General features: G+C 40.4%; 1 protein-coding gene across 5 annotated transcripts in view; it reads right to left on the minus strand.

Annotated features, from left to right (window-relative positions):
- The window catches only part of ERBB4 (erb-b2 receptor tyrosine kinase 4), a 579,191-nt gene that overhangs the window by 26,398 nt on the left and 537,954 nt on the right, over positions 1 to 14,839 (minus strand). For all 5 annotated transcript variants that reach the window (XM_066999837.1, XM_066999836.1, XM_066999835.1 and 2 more), the window contains 5 exons: positions 12,084 to 12,239; positions 9,304 to 9,379; positions 7,241 to 7,387; positions 4,429 to 4,526; positions 1,966 to 2,136 (listed from right to left, as the gene is read on the minus strand). In XM_066999837.1, the coding sequence (XP_066855938.1) occupies positions 1,966 to 2,136; positions 4,429 to 4,526; positions 7,241 to 7,387; positions 9,304 to 9,379; positions 12,084 to 12,239 (648 nt within the window). The remainder of the gene's footprint in view (positions 1 to 1,965; positions 2,137 to 4,428; positions 4,527 to 7,240; positions 7,388 to 9,303; positions 9,380 to 12,083; positions 12,240 to 14,839) is intronic.

Genomic DNA, 14,839 nt, shown 5'->3' on the forward strand with positions numbered 1-14,839 from the left:
CAGGGGGATCACATGTGCAAGCAGTGTGGCTGCAGGTGGGGCAGAGGCTGTGAGAAAGTTATTTAAATTTTCGCACAGTAATAGTAATACATTTCTGGGTTTGCTTGCCATGAATTTCTCAGTGGGAGTGTTGGCTACCCTATGTTGGTCTAAGTGTTGGTGTACTCTGCTGTGTAAAACAAAGTTACAGTGATTTACAGCAGTGCACAAGTGAGCAACTTCTGAAGGTAACTATTGTCATTTCCTCCTTTTCTCAGAAGCTGGCAGCAAAGGAAACAGAACCTCTCCAGAGACAGCTGAAGTAAAACTAACTTATTTCAGATCAGCGTCAGCCCTAAAAACTCTCGTTGCAATAAAGGGGAAGTTTCTTGTTTATTGCTAAATCATGCATCATTCGCCTCTGCACTGCTGTCTAGTGATGCAGGAAAACCACTGGGTGAATCCAGCTTAGCCATTGGGACTACAACCCAGCCTCTTCCAAACACTTCTCAAGTCTCCTTGCCTTTAAAAACAGTAGCAATTTCCTTATGAATTTATCGGATATTGTTTAAGGTTAGGTTTTGTCTTCCTTATTCCAGAATAATTTACTCAGGAGAGGTGAAAGAGCATCATGCAGAGTACAGTCAGGACATGAATATTGACCTGGTTCCAGAGCTCTTTGCTCCATCACTTACCTCCTCCCTGCCACACATGGTGTAATCAATGCATGGAATCACAGAATGGTTTGAGCTGGATTCGGACCAGCGTGTGAATTTGGGACTATCTATACTATGCAGAAATGTTTGATAGAATTCTAACCCATATGGAATAAATACGAGCATTTCAATGAGACTGCACTTAGTGTTTCAAAATGGGACTTTCCACTAAAAGCAGAGTGGAGAGAAAAATCCAACCCAACAAGGGAAGTCCCTAATTACTGAATACATCTGATGCTTGTGCAAATGTCCTTGCATCAGCAATGACATTTTACCATTTCTTAGTTTTGTGAGAAGGGGGGGCATCTGCTAACTATAAACTATTAAAAGGCCAGAGCCAAATGCAGCACTGGGCAGAGGTCAGAGCTGCAGACAGGAAACTCCAGAGTGAAAAGGAATTCAGGAAACCTGCACTCAGGTCCCACATACAGCAGGGCTCCTCTCATGCTGTGGCATTTACAGCAGAATTAATTTCACCAGACCTCGTGCACCAGGTCTGAGACTGCTCTGGAGCTGTCAGCAGTCAGTGGATAGAGAGAGACACCTCGAAAATGTGACTTATCCCACTGTAAATATCCAAAGTGGGCAGCAATCATCACCCCCTGGATGTTCAGGTGAAGAGCTTAGATTGTATCTCTATCTTTTTGATGGTTACAGTTAAGTGAGCTGAATTCCACCTGAATCCTCTCTGTGCCTCAGTTGTCCCTGTAAAATGAACATCATATCCTTCCCTAACAGGAATGTTACAAAGATCATCATGCCAAAATCTCTGATATGCTCAACCAAAACCCATGCTTGTGAAGGCGGGCCCTGAAAGCATCACATATAAACAGGGAAAGGGGCTGGGTCTGAAATCTGGCTTGAGACACAAAAGCAGCATTATCTGTATATTCCAGCTGCCCTCAGTTACATCAGTGCCAACCCTGTCAAGACGAAAGGATTGCAGGGACAGAGAATGAGAGCTATGTACTTCCTGGCCAGGATGGTACACAACTGAGAAACAACACTGCCTGACTTCACAAGCTTCAGCTGTGCTTTCAAGACAGGCAGTTCAAGTCGAGCCTTTGTTCACTCAAGGCTGAGCTATTAATTCAAAATTCACTTGGGCACAATGAACAGGGAACCCAGTGACAACATTTTTATAGTCACTCTCCTTACAATGGAAGCTTGTAATTCCCAAGGCAACTCTCACCTGTGTTTGATTAGTGTACTTAAATCTCCACCCGTGCTTTTATAATAAGCAGTATTTTCCGTCAGAGCTTGCTCTTACCCTGTTGGAATCAATTCTTGTCCTGGAAGTGTAGATGGGAGGAGGGATATTGAAGGCTTGAGGAACAAGATACTCTTCAGCATCCATCATATCTTCCAGGTCTTCTTCATCAAGAAGGTTTTGAAAGAACTTACTGTCATTTGGACTTGGTAGTTTCATACGATCATCTCCCTGAATAGGTTGTATGGAGAGAGGAAAACAGCAAAGAGATGGATTAATTTCCCAACAGGGAACTTAGGCCTTCTTCATGCCCTAGCAGCCAGGCTGCAGGGACCGCACATGCTGTTTTGTTTATTCTAAAGCACCACATCCACATCATTTGATTTTTTTTACTGGGAGTATGATGACAGAAAGGGAATAACTGCATAAATCAAGCAAAGCCTTTTTTTTTTTTTTGGCATTCTTGTGACTGAGCTTTTGTTCTTTCTTCCTTTTCCCATACAAGCTCAGTTTCTGACCCAAATTCTGTCAAGGTCTGTTGTATTTTGTGAAATATCTCAGCTATTTAGGCTTACATGTTGGGGAAAATAACATGGCAACTGCTGTGTTTGGATGTTTGCTTTATTTTCATTTGTATTTTTAGGGACTCGGTGGGCTAAATTTCCCTCTCATCCATATGGAAAGTTCTGCGGAATGTAACAGAGCTGAAAGCAATAAAAATCAAACTGGGTAACAACAGCAGCAACAATGATAAGTATTTTTTATTGAAACGGCATCTACAAGCCAGAGAGGCAGATCATGGCTGTGCTTTGCTCAGTGCCAAAAACTATCAGAAAAGGCAGCTCATGCCCTAAATGCCTAACTGCCCATAGAAATGATACTAAATTTAACTGCATGGATCAAGAGTGGCCTCCCCCTCACGAATTACTCTACCACATGTGAATTCAGCAAGGAATCATGGCTGCACTACAGCATTCATACAGACCTGTTTAAAAGCTCAACAGCAAGCTCATCGTTCTTGATGGCCTCTGGAGGGAAGGGGGAATCATAATGGCAGAGATACCAGCGCAACAGAGTTACCCTGGTTTCTCTTCAGGATCTACATGGCCCATATTGTCCGCAAGGATCACTGGAGAAGCTTAACGGGAAGGAATACCCACTAGACTATATGTAGTTGTAACAAGGGAGGGAAGGGCAGGGGAAAGGAAGGCGGGGAAAAGAGATTTTGAATGGGGAAACATGTCCTATCTAATTAAGTATTTAATCAGACTGATTTTTTCAGAGTCACTCATAACAGCTGAACCTACGATTTAACACAGTGGGGAATTCCACAGGAGAAATAAAGCACCGTAATTCTTCTTGACCAGCATTTTACTTTTCAAATTTATTTTATTTCTCCTCAAGTTGCAGGAGAGTAGCATATGTTGGCACTGTGCAATAATACACCTTTAGCAGGCTAGCATGCCTACACAGTGAAATGAAACGCTGTGTGATGAGACTACCACTAGCCCCAGAAACAGTCAGGAGGCATGGAAGCGGCAGCCTGTACTTCTGGAGAATCTTCAGCTAGGAAATCTTACCTCAGTGTGAAGCTAAGAACCAGCTGGACTTATCCCCACACTGTACTCCATGATGTGGAGGCAATGTGAGTGTAAGAGTACCCGTGTCAAACTGATTTCACGCTTTGGTTTCTGGTGTTCCAACATCACCCTGCTTCTTTTAGTTTTACTTTACTTCCATTCGCACTGCTCACACACTAGGACTAACCAAGGACTTTACCAAATGGTCAGATTCGTTTCCCATGGCTTGAGATTGAGATGTAATAAACACATAACTCTAGGTTTCTGCAGGGTGTGGGAGCAAAAGAAAAGTCTACACATGCCTGTGTGCAGGGTGTATATGGTTGTAGCTAGATTAGTCAACAGATGTGTCTGTGCTGGTATTGACACCGTCACAAGTGTGGTTTCATGTGATGAAGCATGTTGGTGTGTATCATACAGCCTGTGAAGCACTACAAGCTGCACAGAGCCTACACAGCCTCTCCAGCATGAGGCACCCATATGACACAACTCCCTGCCTTCTGAGAAACCTTTATGTTTAGGCTATGCAAAAAAAAAAACCCACAATCTCAACAGCGCAGGGAAGTTTCTTTTCAGGGTAATCCCCTGAAATTTAGCCTAAGCAACTGCACAACCAAGCAAGTCCTTGCTCTAAAGTAAGTCCACTGATGGATAATTTTTTTCTCCCAATTTCATGAGAGAATGCAAACTACTCAGCAGCTTGCAAAGACAGAGCTTGTGTACGTGCTCACAAACACAGACTTAGGAAGTGAACTTCAGGTGTTTCTCCTAACTTCTGAGATACCAACACTGGCTATTCTACTTTACTACTGTATAGTACTACAGTCACTGTGTTTGATTTAAGTTCAAGAGCATTCTGAACTCCCAAGATTCAAAGGCAATCCCCTTAATAATCTGGTTTGATAAGCAGAATTCTTTTCTCTTTTCCCCGAATGTTGCTTACCTGAATTACCAGGTACCTTTGAGGGTCTCGAGCCATTCTAGAGAATTCAGCAGCCAGCTCCTTGAATTTAGGCCGACTGTCAGCATCGATCATCCAGCCTGGGGACAGATCAAAGACAACAAAGTAAGTGGTTACTTGTCAAGGAAAAAAAAGCATTAAGTTTTTAAAAATGCACAAGTTTGAAGTGAAATGATGTCCTTGATAGTTCTTGCCTAGAGAAAAGATGCAATAAAGAGCCCAGGAAAACCGGAAGGGCGGAACTCTATGATGCCTCTAAAATGGAAAACATCTGGTCCCAGCCAGAGGACACTGGATGTTCCACACTGCAAGGGTTTCTTAATTTGCTCTGAGTTCCTGTTCCCCATCCCCAAAATAGAGTCCGTAACATGGCCTTGTAATTTTCTGTTTTTGCCCGTTTAGATGGCAATTCTGACCATCTTATATTATGGATCTGTCCAACCTCAAATATAATTAATCCCCGATCTCATCTGAGCCTAGTGGGTTTATTACAAAGTTACTGCTAAACACATTTCTTTGAACTACTGTTCCACAGTGGTTTACATTACAAAGAGCTGTTTGACAGTTCTATAGGATGACTGACTTCCCACCCTGCCTTTCAGTTAATTCTGCATTCATGTATCTGCATCATTAACACAGATCTCACACAAGGCATTAGAAGCTATTTTAATTGTGCATGGGTGATTCTTTGGTCCTTCGTTCTCCCAGAAACATTCATTAAGAACAACAGTTCTCAATCTCTTCAGGTGTTTTCTCCAAAACAAGCAAGTAGCATAGGCAGTCACTACTACCAACTAGTTTATCTCAGCATCAGCTTTTTCTAAGGGAAAATTCTCTCAGCAACTCCCCAAGAACACGTTCTCATTTGTCAGGGAGGCAAAATGAAGCAGGCCTTATCTCCTTCATAGCCTTTAACTGAAGAAGTGACCAAAGCAACAACAACAACAAAAGGTATTATAAAGAACTCCACACATGCATTACAGGACTAAGCCTGTACATCTAGCTGAGACTTTCCATCTTCCAGAACAGTCAGTCTGCTAGGACTTCCTTTTGTTCTCTGAGAATAACCTCATACTCATTAGAAATCCTACCAGCTTCGATATATTTGCACTTGACCAACATGAACCCCTTGTACTGTTCTGGTGATTTCCCTACCTGCATGCACTTGTGTTAAAAGGTCTGTGATAATTCAAGCACCTTTCCTCTCGGTTTCCCAGATCTGCCTGAACATGTTGAGACTGCTAATTGTTGTACGCATGGTTCTGCAACATTTATTCGTAAGTAACAGGAGAGTACTGGTGTACTAGTCTCCATCCTGAAGTCACCAAGATATGGTTTAATTGTATGGCTTCTTTAGTAAGACTCACAGAATTGTCTTTAGGGTAGGAATGTAATATGAAGGAGAACTGATCTATTAACTAATACAAACAACTCTTTTCTAAGTAACATTGGTGGTTACCAAATGCCTTCTGTCCTCGTATCAGTATGTAACAGTTATGGATAGCTGATGTAGAAAAGAAAATCCCTCTCTACCTCCCTATCACAACTACCTGGCTGTTGGAACCCAAGGGGGTTGGCAGGCACCAGGCAGTGCTGGTGATTCAAATCTTGCCCATTTTTGGTATGCAGAGCCTGACTTACATTAAGCCACACTGAAAATTCCCCCACAGTACCCTACTTAAGTGTTTGATGGAGTCACGTTCTTCACCAGTCTTTGAACTATCCTGAGAACAGTCCTTTATAGGATACGGGCAGTTCTTTACTGTCGTAAATTTCGACGTGTCCAAAACTGAACCAGCCCATACTACAGATGAGGTGTTCAAATTCTTCACCACTACTAAGCTGCGCAGAGCTCAATACTTTAACAAAGAGTTGGGGTAGGAAAAGAAGAGATGAAATTCTGCACATTCCAAATGCAAACTCCTGAATTAGAGAGGGTGTTCACACTACCAGCTTCATGAACTGCTAGCAACTCTAGCTGTATTCAGAAAAAGCTTATTTACCTCTGTTAGTGTTATTTTCTTTGTGTTTTTGTGTACAAGGCAAAAGGGAAAGGTCCATAGAAGATGGATGAGATAGCTGTATGTTAATCTCACTTAAATTAAGTCAGAAACACCAGAGAGATGTCCCTAATTCTTTTTAAATTAGAAGCATAGCCTTGGAGAATATAGTCACTAGTGTAGGTATCTTGAAGATAAAAAGGGTAGGAAGAAACCAACTACAAGTTGTTTTCCTTTTTTGCTGAAGTAAAAATATCCATAAATTTTTATATTGGACTAAGAATGAAAAATCTCCTTTCTGTATTATTCCTTATATTAATTTTGCTTTTTATTATTACTATTACAATCATCAATCCTTTACTAACAATAAAACATTCACGCTTTCTTTCCTCGATATTTGGAACTAGCATTTCTCCTCCCAACCTTCACTGGCTTAGTATCCATGTACCATAATTATGTTTAATACTATCTTTTTTAACATCAAAATCAATTGTCATGGAAATGACAAGGGTTTACAATAACAATGACACAATTTTGACTTCACAGCAAGAATTTGAGATAGCATCTGACAGTAATAAGAAGCTAACTCAACCCTTCACGGCTGAATTCTTATATTTTGCAACTGCAAAAAATGTGTACACAGTATTTAAATGGAATTTACAGTATCTTGGGAAGCTTTTGTTTTGAAACAGCTTGCACTATTACCCAGCACTGTCAGAGAATACAGATGCAAATATTCTAAAAGAGGATTTCTCTCACACTGAACATGGATATTAAAAACTACAATTACTTACATTTCACCATCACCATATAAACATCAATAGTGCAGATTGGAGGCTGGGGCAACCGCTCTCCCTTCTCCAAGAGGTCAGGGATCTCTCGAGTCGGGATCCCATCGTATGGCTTTCCACCAAAGGTCATAAGCTCCCAGATAGTGACTCCTAGACGGAAAGGAAGAATGTTAATATTTGAAGTCATACTACTTAGATTGCTACCCAATTTCTTACAGGTTGGTATTGTGGCCCAGTTCTGGACTGCAATCTCTTCATTACCAGGGCCTGTGAAAATACTCAAATTTGGTTTGCCATTTAACAAGCACCAGAAAATGGTGAAATGGAACTTACTGTTAAGCTACAAAAGCAACTTCCCTCATTTTTATTGGCATAAGAAGCAGCATGATAGATCTGAAGCACAACAGAAAGGTCTAAGACAAATAAACACTGGGAAAGTAAATGGATGCAATATTAAAAGAATGTATCTTGCTCTTTTATCATATCAAAAAGGCAAATGAATAGCTGATGTACTCTGTTATTCTAAAGGGAAAAAACAAAGATGTTCCCTAACTCAGAGCATCAATTTCTCACAAAGGTACAGCACTGAATAGTGTTATGTCATTGTCTTTGCCTTTTAAGTCATTCACAGCCACTTGTATTATTATTTTTCCTTAAAACACCTTATGGATTTGAGTTATGATACTGCTGTGCTTCAAAACCAAGATTCTCTTTTTGAATAGCCATAGGATTGGTTTTGGCATCAGAGCTGGAAATAAAGGTCATATATCATAAGCAACAATTTGTCACCAAACAAAATCTTCAATATTGAAAATGCTTCTTTCACACCGGTTTCTTTGGTTTTGTTCTTATTTTATTGCAAAGGTCATTTAAAACATGCCTCCAGATCAGTAGCCATATTTTGACAGCTGTCAGACTAACATGAAAAGCAGTGGGCAAAAATACATTATGTATAAAACACGTATTTAGTTTACCCTCATTCACCTCTTTGCTGATGTTCAATAACTGTAACTTGTCAAGTCTTTTTGGTTTTGTCCTTTCTGATTATAGATATTCTAGGCTTCCTGCATTTAAAATGAATTTCATAAACGGAGGCATATTTTTTCTTAAGTGATACAGGTAGGGCAGAATTTGAGTAGAAAGAGCAGCTTTACATGATCAATTTAATTCTCATATTTTTCTTATCTGAATAGAAGAGGGCAGCTACTCAGTCACAGCAAACAGTGTCTTTTGCTGCTACCCACAGGTAGAAGTGAGTAATGAATAGAGTTGCATGGCTTTTTGTTTCAAAATGATATGGCAACAAGAAATGCAAATAGGCATCTGTAAGCCCTAGATACATTCCACTTACAAATGTATATAAGATTTTGTTAGTAATACCTGTGTGAAATAAACAGGCAGAGAACTAAACACGTGGCATAGAAGTTCATCTGGATAACACCGTTTCCAACATTAAATGAACATCTCATTCTCAAAGGTTATTTTTTTGTGTGTGGAGTTCACATGAACTGACCTGACTAACCAATTCCGAAGTTATCTGTGAAATTAAACCCATGCGTGTTTTAGTTAGCTTGAAGAGACTGTCTCTTTCTCTTCTTTCTCTTGCTATATTTGCTCTGTATTATGGCAAATTCCCTTTTATCTGACTGTAGGTACAGAAATTCCCATAAGTCTGAAAATATTTTTTTGACATTCATGACTTTTATAGTTAAGATTTTCAAAGGACTGCTGGAAATTATGACCCGCAGCTGTATTTTTATGAATCTGTGGCTAAGCTGAAAGAAGCCTTCTTCTGTCATAATAATCATCCAAATTTCTACCTGACCAGACCTTACAGCAGTCATCCGTACTTTTTGTGAGCAGGGAAGTAAGGTAGGAGACAAGTAACAATTGCTGTTTAGAGTTACACATTATTTAAAAAAAAAAAAAAAAAAAAAAGTAAAAACTACTAGAATTAACTCCTCTATCCTTTCTGAAAGAAAAAGGGCTATCTGTAACAGAGTAACACAACTTGGTTTAACACTTTACAAGATACACTTATTTAAACTAATCACATGAAGATTTACCGTAGCTCCAAACATCGCTCTGATGGGTAAATTTCCTGTAGTGTATACACTCCAGAGCCATCCACTTAATTGGCATCTAAGAAAAGACAAGAAAAATGCAAGCTTAGAAATACAATATTAAAACAATAAAGCTGGATCGTGTATGTACGTAACAGCTTCCTCCCCGTTTTCTCTTTCAAGTGCAAGCTTAGAGAAAAAACAGCACTACCCCACATCAGAGGAAGTGGTTGTCCCTGGGCTCTAGAATGGATTTTGACTCAGCGAACATACACAGGTGAGAAATGCAAACCAGTTACCTGCAGAACTTTTCATACCATCTGAATTTCATTGATTCAGTTACAGGAGAACAACTCGCTTTTTCATCATGCCTGTGTAAAGTTGGGACCTATGTAAAAATTCCATCCAATCCCCTTAAAAAGTGCAGCAGAAGGTAGAACACAGAAGCTCTTCTGCCCAACAGTTTGCAAAACCTGGCTCTGCTATCTTGATTGCTCTCTAATGAGGCTAGTTAATAATGCAACGTCCATAATACTTCACAGTCTACATAATCATCATCAGGGTAAACAGGCAATAGGGAGGATTTACTGTGCTTAATTTCTAACTTGTAATATTCATTAGGAACTTAGCCTTCCCAATTGTCTGTATCATTACTGCAGTGAGAACTGTTGCTCTAGAAAACAAGTCAGAAGTCCCAAGATAGCCTCTGGCTGTGAATCATCACTGGGGGAAGCTTCTCTCTTTCCTGATAGGAAAGGGTGTGTAGGCAAATGCAAAACTCGGTTTGGAATTAGGGTTCTCCCTCTGGAGTTTGTGTTAAAATGAAATTCCTGGTGTTTTCTATTTCTGAGCTGGGCCTTTGAGGCACAGTCTTGAAGTCCAGTAATTTCTAATAGACAGACACTTAAGTGAATCTTACCTGGCATGGACCTGTACTGGTCCCCTCTGATTTGGAGCTATGCAACATGTAGTGGAATAAATTGAAGAGAGATCTAACTGCATGCAAAATCTGAACAGATGGTGGGTGTAAAGGCAGAGGATGTGTCTTCTTTCAAACCCTTATGAAAACACCTTCCATGAAGTTGACTAATGAACATAACCTATACAGTTATGGCAAAAATAGCGCTCTATTAAATGGTGGCTTAGCACTTGCAAAGACAGTTCATCCTCCTCCACCAAGTTCCACAGAAGCGTACTGCTTTCATTCCCATTAAACATGGTTGGGTTGTTTCAGACTGGAACAACTGTTAGAAGAAGCAAAGCTGCATTGTTCATCACAGGATAACTCAGCCTGGAAGGGACCTCAAGAAGTCCTGAACCTCAGACTCAGAGCAGGGTCAGCAATGAGATCAGACCAAGTTACTCAGGGCTTTAGCCAGTCTAGTAGCAAAAATCTCCAAGGATGGAAACTGAGCCCATCTCTCTCAGCATGCTTACAATACAAAGTTAAACTGCAAGTGTTTTCTGGACCTAACAGCATATTTCTGTGGAACTGGGAAGTGACACATTTGATGTGTAAATCCAGCTCCAGAACTCCCAGCAGCATGACTGGCCTCACAAGTCCAAGACAGGATATAACAGCTGCCAGGGGACAGCTGGTTTGGAAGGACCAGCTCATTTTCTGTCATTCACTGCCTGATGGAGGCAAGAGACAGAGAGGAGGCAGAAGGGTTATTGAAGAGGGGATGAGAGAACTGAAAGCATCAGGGAAGAATGCCAGAACTCCACCTTCCTTGCCAGGAGGTCTCTTTACTGGGGGAAATGGGGAAGCACTGGTGACTCCTCTCAACCTCTCCTCATTGACTGAAATACTGATGTAACCCATGCAACAGCTGCCAGGGGCAGCAGCCACACAAATAACGCAGCAGCCCAGCCAGGAAAAAAGCACAAACTGGCAACAGCTGTTTTTCTCACACAAGGGCATAAATGAGCACAGAAAAACACAGATAGAAAGTACATGGAAGGCAAAATGAACACTGGGAAAAAGGAACGACGGGAGAGGCAGAACCCCTTGGGATTTTGTGACAGGTTGATATGTTGAATTCCAAAATGTTGAGGGAGCAGCTGACATCAGTAAGCAACTTCAGCCTTCTGAAATTTATAATGTATTAATCTGAAAGCATTAAAGCTGGGGCAAGGCACTTATGGAAGTTCTGCTGTATGCAGAAAAGTAATATGGGAAAATATCTGGTTTCAAAATTATCCTGAGGAAAGCTTTTTAGTGGCCTGGCATCCAGCATGGTATTGCAGACTTGAACTTGGATGTGAGAAATAGCATCCACAGGCTCTTCCATGGTGACAGAAGGGGTGGCTCTTTGCTAAGCAGATGTAACTCTCGTATGCTACAAAAACAAGCATGGGCTGTGGCCTTCCTTTTTGTTTTCTGTAAAATAACCTGTCTGGGAACCTGGGACTGCAAGTTGTTGAGGTCCATACTGACCAGAGAAAGAGACTTGGCAGAAGTGCCCTAGAACATCAGTCACTCATTGAACTGACTTCAGAAGTCTTCAAGACAAGATACAAAATAGAACTTATGAGCAAAAGCTAATTCAGAGTGTGGAAACTGTTCTGACAATTTTATTTCTGGACCTGGAGAAGTTCACTGAGGAAAAATGAGCAGCTTTCACTTGTACAGTTCACTGCCAGAAGACAGGGCTTTGCTAAGTCACTGTCAGACTTCCTTACAAAGATACAGTCTGCTAAAGATACACCATCCTAACAAGTAACTTCAGCAGATTTCTAACAGTGGGATATGTTTAATTCCAGACAAGGAAAATCCTCACCTTCCCTCCATCAGCATTATATTCCTTCTCATCCCCTTCCAGAAGTCTGGCCAGGCCAAAGTCAGTGATCTTCACGTGGTTTGGTGATTTCACCAAGACGTTACGGGCTGCCAAGTCCCGGTGCACAAGTCTCCTCTCTTCCAGGTACATCATTCCCTGAAGGACAAAGAGCAGTAAAATAATCTTACTTTTTTCTTTTTTTTTTTTTAAAAGAATCTTGTAGGATCTGGTTCCTTTAATATTGTTCACAGTAATTAAGTAACAAACAGAAATTCAGCATTGCCCTTGCTCTGAGCAGGAGTTGGGATCACATGACTAGGTTCCTTCCAATTTGAACGATTTTATGGTAATTGCCAAAAACTAACGAAACAAAACAATCAAACAAAAACCAGCCACTGGTATCTTACTCAATCAAGTTTAAAACCTGGGAAGGTGAGACGAAGGAACTAAGTATTACAGTCCCTAGTTTTCAGACAGGAAATCTGAAGACCAGAAAGATTAAGTGACTTAGCCAAAGCCCCAGGGAAATTTGGCCAGACTAGGAAACAATCCCAGATCTTCTAAATTCCAGGCAAGCACCCTCAGTTCAAGACAAAGCTTCTTACCAAATGCTTTGAGCTGGACACAAATTTTCAGTACTCAAAGTGGATTATAAGGAAAACAATTTCTTATCCAAGGGTTGCAATCCACTTGCCTTTTTTACTTCCTTTAAATTTTGCATGTAGTAGTATGGTAAGTCACTAGATCAACAGATGTTTGGTTTTTCTTGTTTGTTTGTTTTGTTTTTTAAATGAGCGTATACGTTCTGGTACAAGTACTTTCGTTAACAAGCCCATCCAGCTACTTGTACATGTAAGGAAATATGCCTGGCCTTAACCTTTTTCTTACTGTGATGAAAGACAAGCCACATACCGTCAGTATGGCACACAGTTGAACACCACAGCTTGGTCTTACTAATTATATGACACATAAAGGATAGTCAGGTAGGGTTACGAGCCTGTTATTTTATTAAAAAGCATATATGACATTAACCATCATTATAAGAACCTACAGATGAAATTACACACTTGATAATTACCCTTAAGGTATCTCTTAATATGTTAGCTCTGTATAATATATATGGTAATTTTAAAAAAGTCATTGTTGAATACCAAAGAGATCATATTAGCCCGTAATACAGATGATAATTCAGAAAGTCACAGGCAGTGATTAAAATAACCAGATTACTCAGTGTCATGGGCCAGATTTTATTCCCTCTAGCAACAAAAGAAGCTCACACATCCCTATCCCTCTAGATGTTAGGAGGACGGTGTATATGAGTAAGCTACTGCTCATGGTCACCAGGCCAGAATGCAGCCCTTTCTGACACAGTGGATGTCTTTATGAAAAGCATCAAGTGGAGCTCTGAACTGCTCTGTCATTTAGGTGAAATATTTCAATGCAAACACCACTGAAAGATTTGAGAATGCGTGGGAGATCATTTCGCATAAACACTATTTCATTTGTTAAAGTGGTAGGCTTTGCTACACGAAGGTGCTTTGAAAGGGGACGCAGGGACTCTTTGGCACACAGCAAACAGAACTGCTTTTAAAAGCACTGCTCATTGAAGCAAATGCCCTCTTGCCAACTGCAAATCAATGCTTTTGGCTGGTTTTGTTCTGAGAACATCACAACTCTACGTCTTTGAAAGCTTAATGTTTTTTGACATCAACTTAAAACCTGTTGGAAAAGGACAAATAAATCTCAGAGGTCAAACAGTTGTGAGTTACACAACAATCACACCATGAAACCAGAGGCACCAATGGCTTAGCAAAACAATTGCCAACTGAAGAAATCCAACCAGAAAAAGACCACATGGTCAAACAGCAACGACACAGTGTAACAGAGGAATGACAACCACAAAAGTGGTCCCGTAAAATCCAGATGAGAATTCATATGAGTCCTGGTTTCGCATCTCTGATGCCAGACAGTGGCCAGAAATGCCTCAAGGCAGCATCAGCACTGCTCAGAAGAAATACTTTGTGAGGCGGGTGGAGGACGGTGGCCTCCCAGCCTCACGTCCCTGGCTGGCATCTTTCGCTGCAACAACAGAGCTTGTCCCAGTGCAGCAGGTCCAAGGTGCTGCTTATATTTCCTTTCTACTTAGTTTGGGAAATAGCTCACATTTTTAGAATGAACAGAAGTACTTCTAAAGCATCAAAGACTTGAGAGAACTTCCCAAATCCTTATTTGGTCAAAATTCTCAGAAACACCTCAAAATGAGGGGGAAGAAAATGAAAGGCCCAAACTTGTAGAATGGTATTTGCAAGCAGAACTTGATGAGGACACAAGACCCTGGAGAATCTAATGAGAGAGTTCTGTTGATATCAGAACACACTGGACCCAAATAAAATTAAGATTTTGAATACATTAATTTGTACCTATAGTCGTTGAAAATATATGAAGATATTGCAGATTTCTTCTGGCAGAAACAAGAAACAGTATTTCACTCTTGTTCAAATAGATGGCTTCTGCCAAGGTTTACCCTCTCATCTTTAGCTAATGATGACAGGAATGGATGATAAGGTGTCTAGAAACATCCTTCACTGAAAGAGTTAAACAACCAAACCATTAAGCATGCCTTCTTAGCCTGATTTTACCATCTTTACATACTTAATTGTCAAGCATGTCTTAAACCTGTAGAGTAACACTTTAAGATGTTTCACTGTTTATTCTACTCATTCATTTCAATCTTACACTATTAAGTACTTTCGTAG

The sequence above is a fragment of the Anser cygnoides genome, chromosome 6 (genome assembly GCF_040182565.1).
Source record: "Anser cygnoides isolate HZ-2024a breed goose chromosome 6, Taihu_goose_T2T_genome, whole genome shotgun sequence".
Classification (NCBI taxonomy): Eukaryota; Metazoa; Chordata; class Aves; order Anseriformes; family Anatidae; genus Anser; species Anser cygnoides.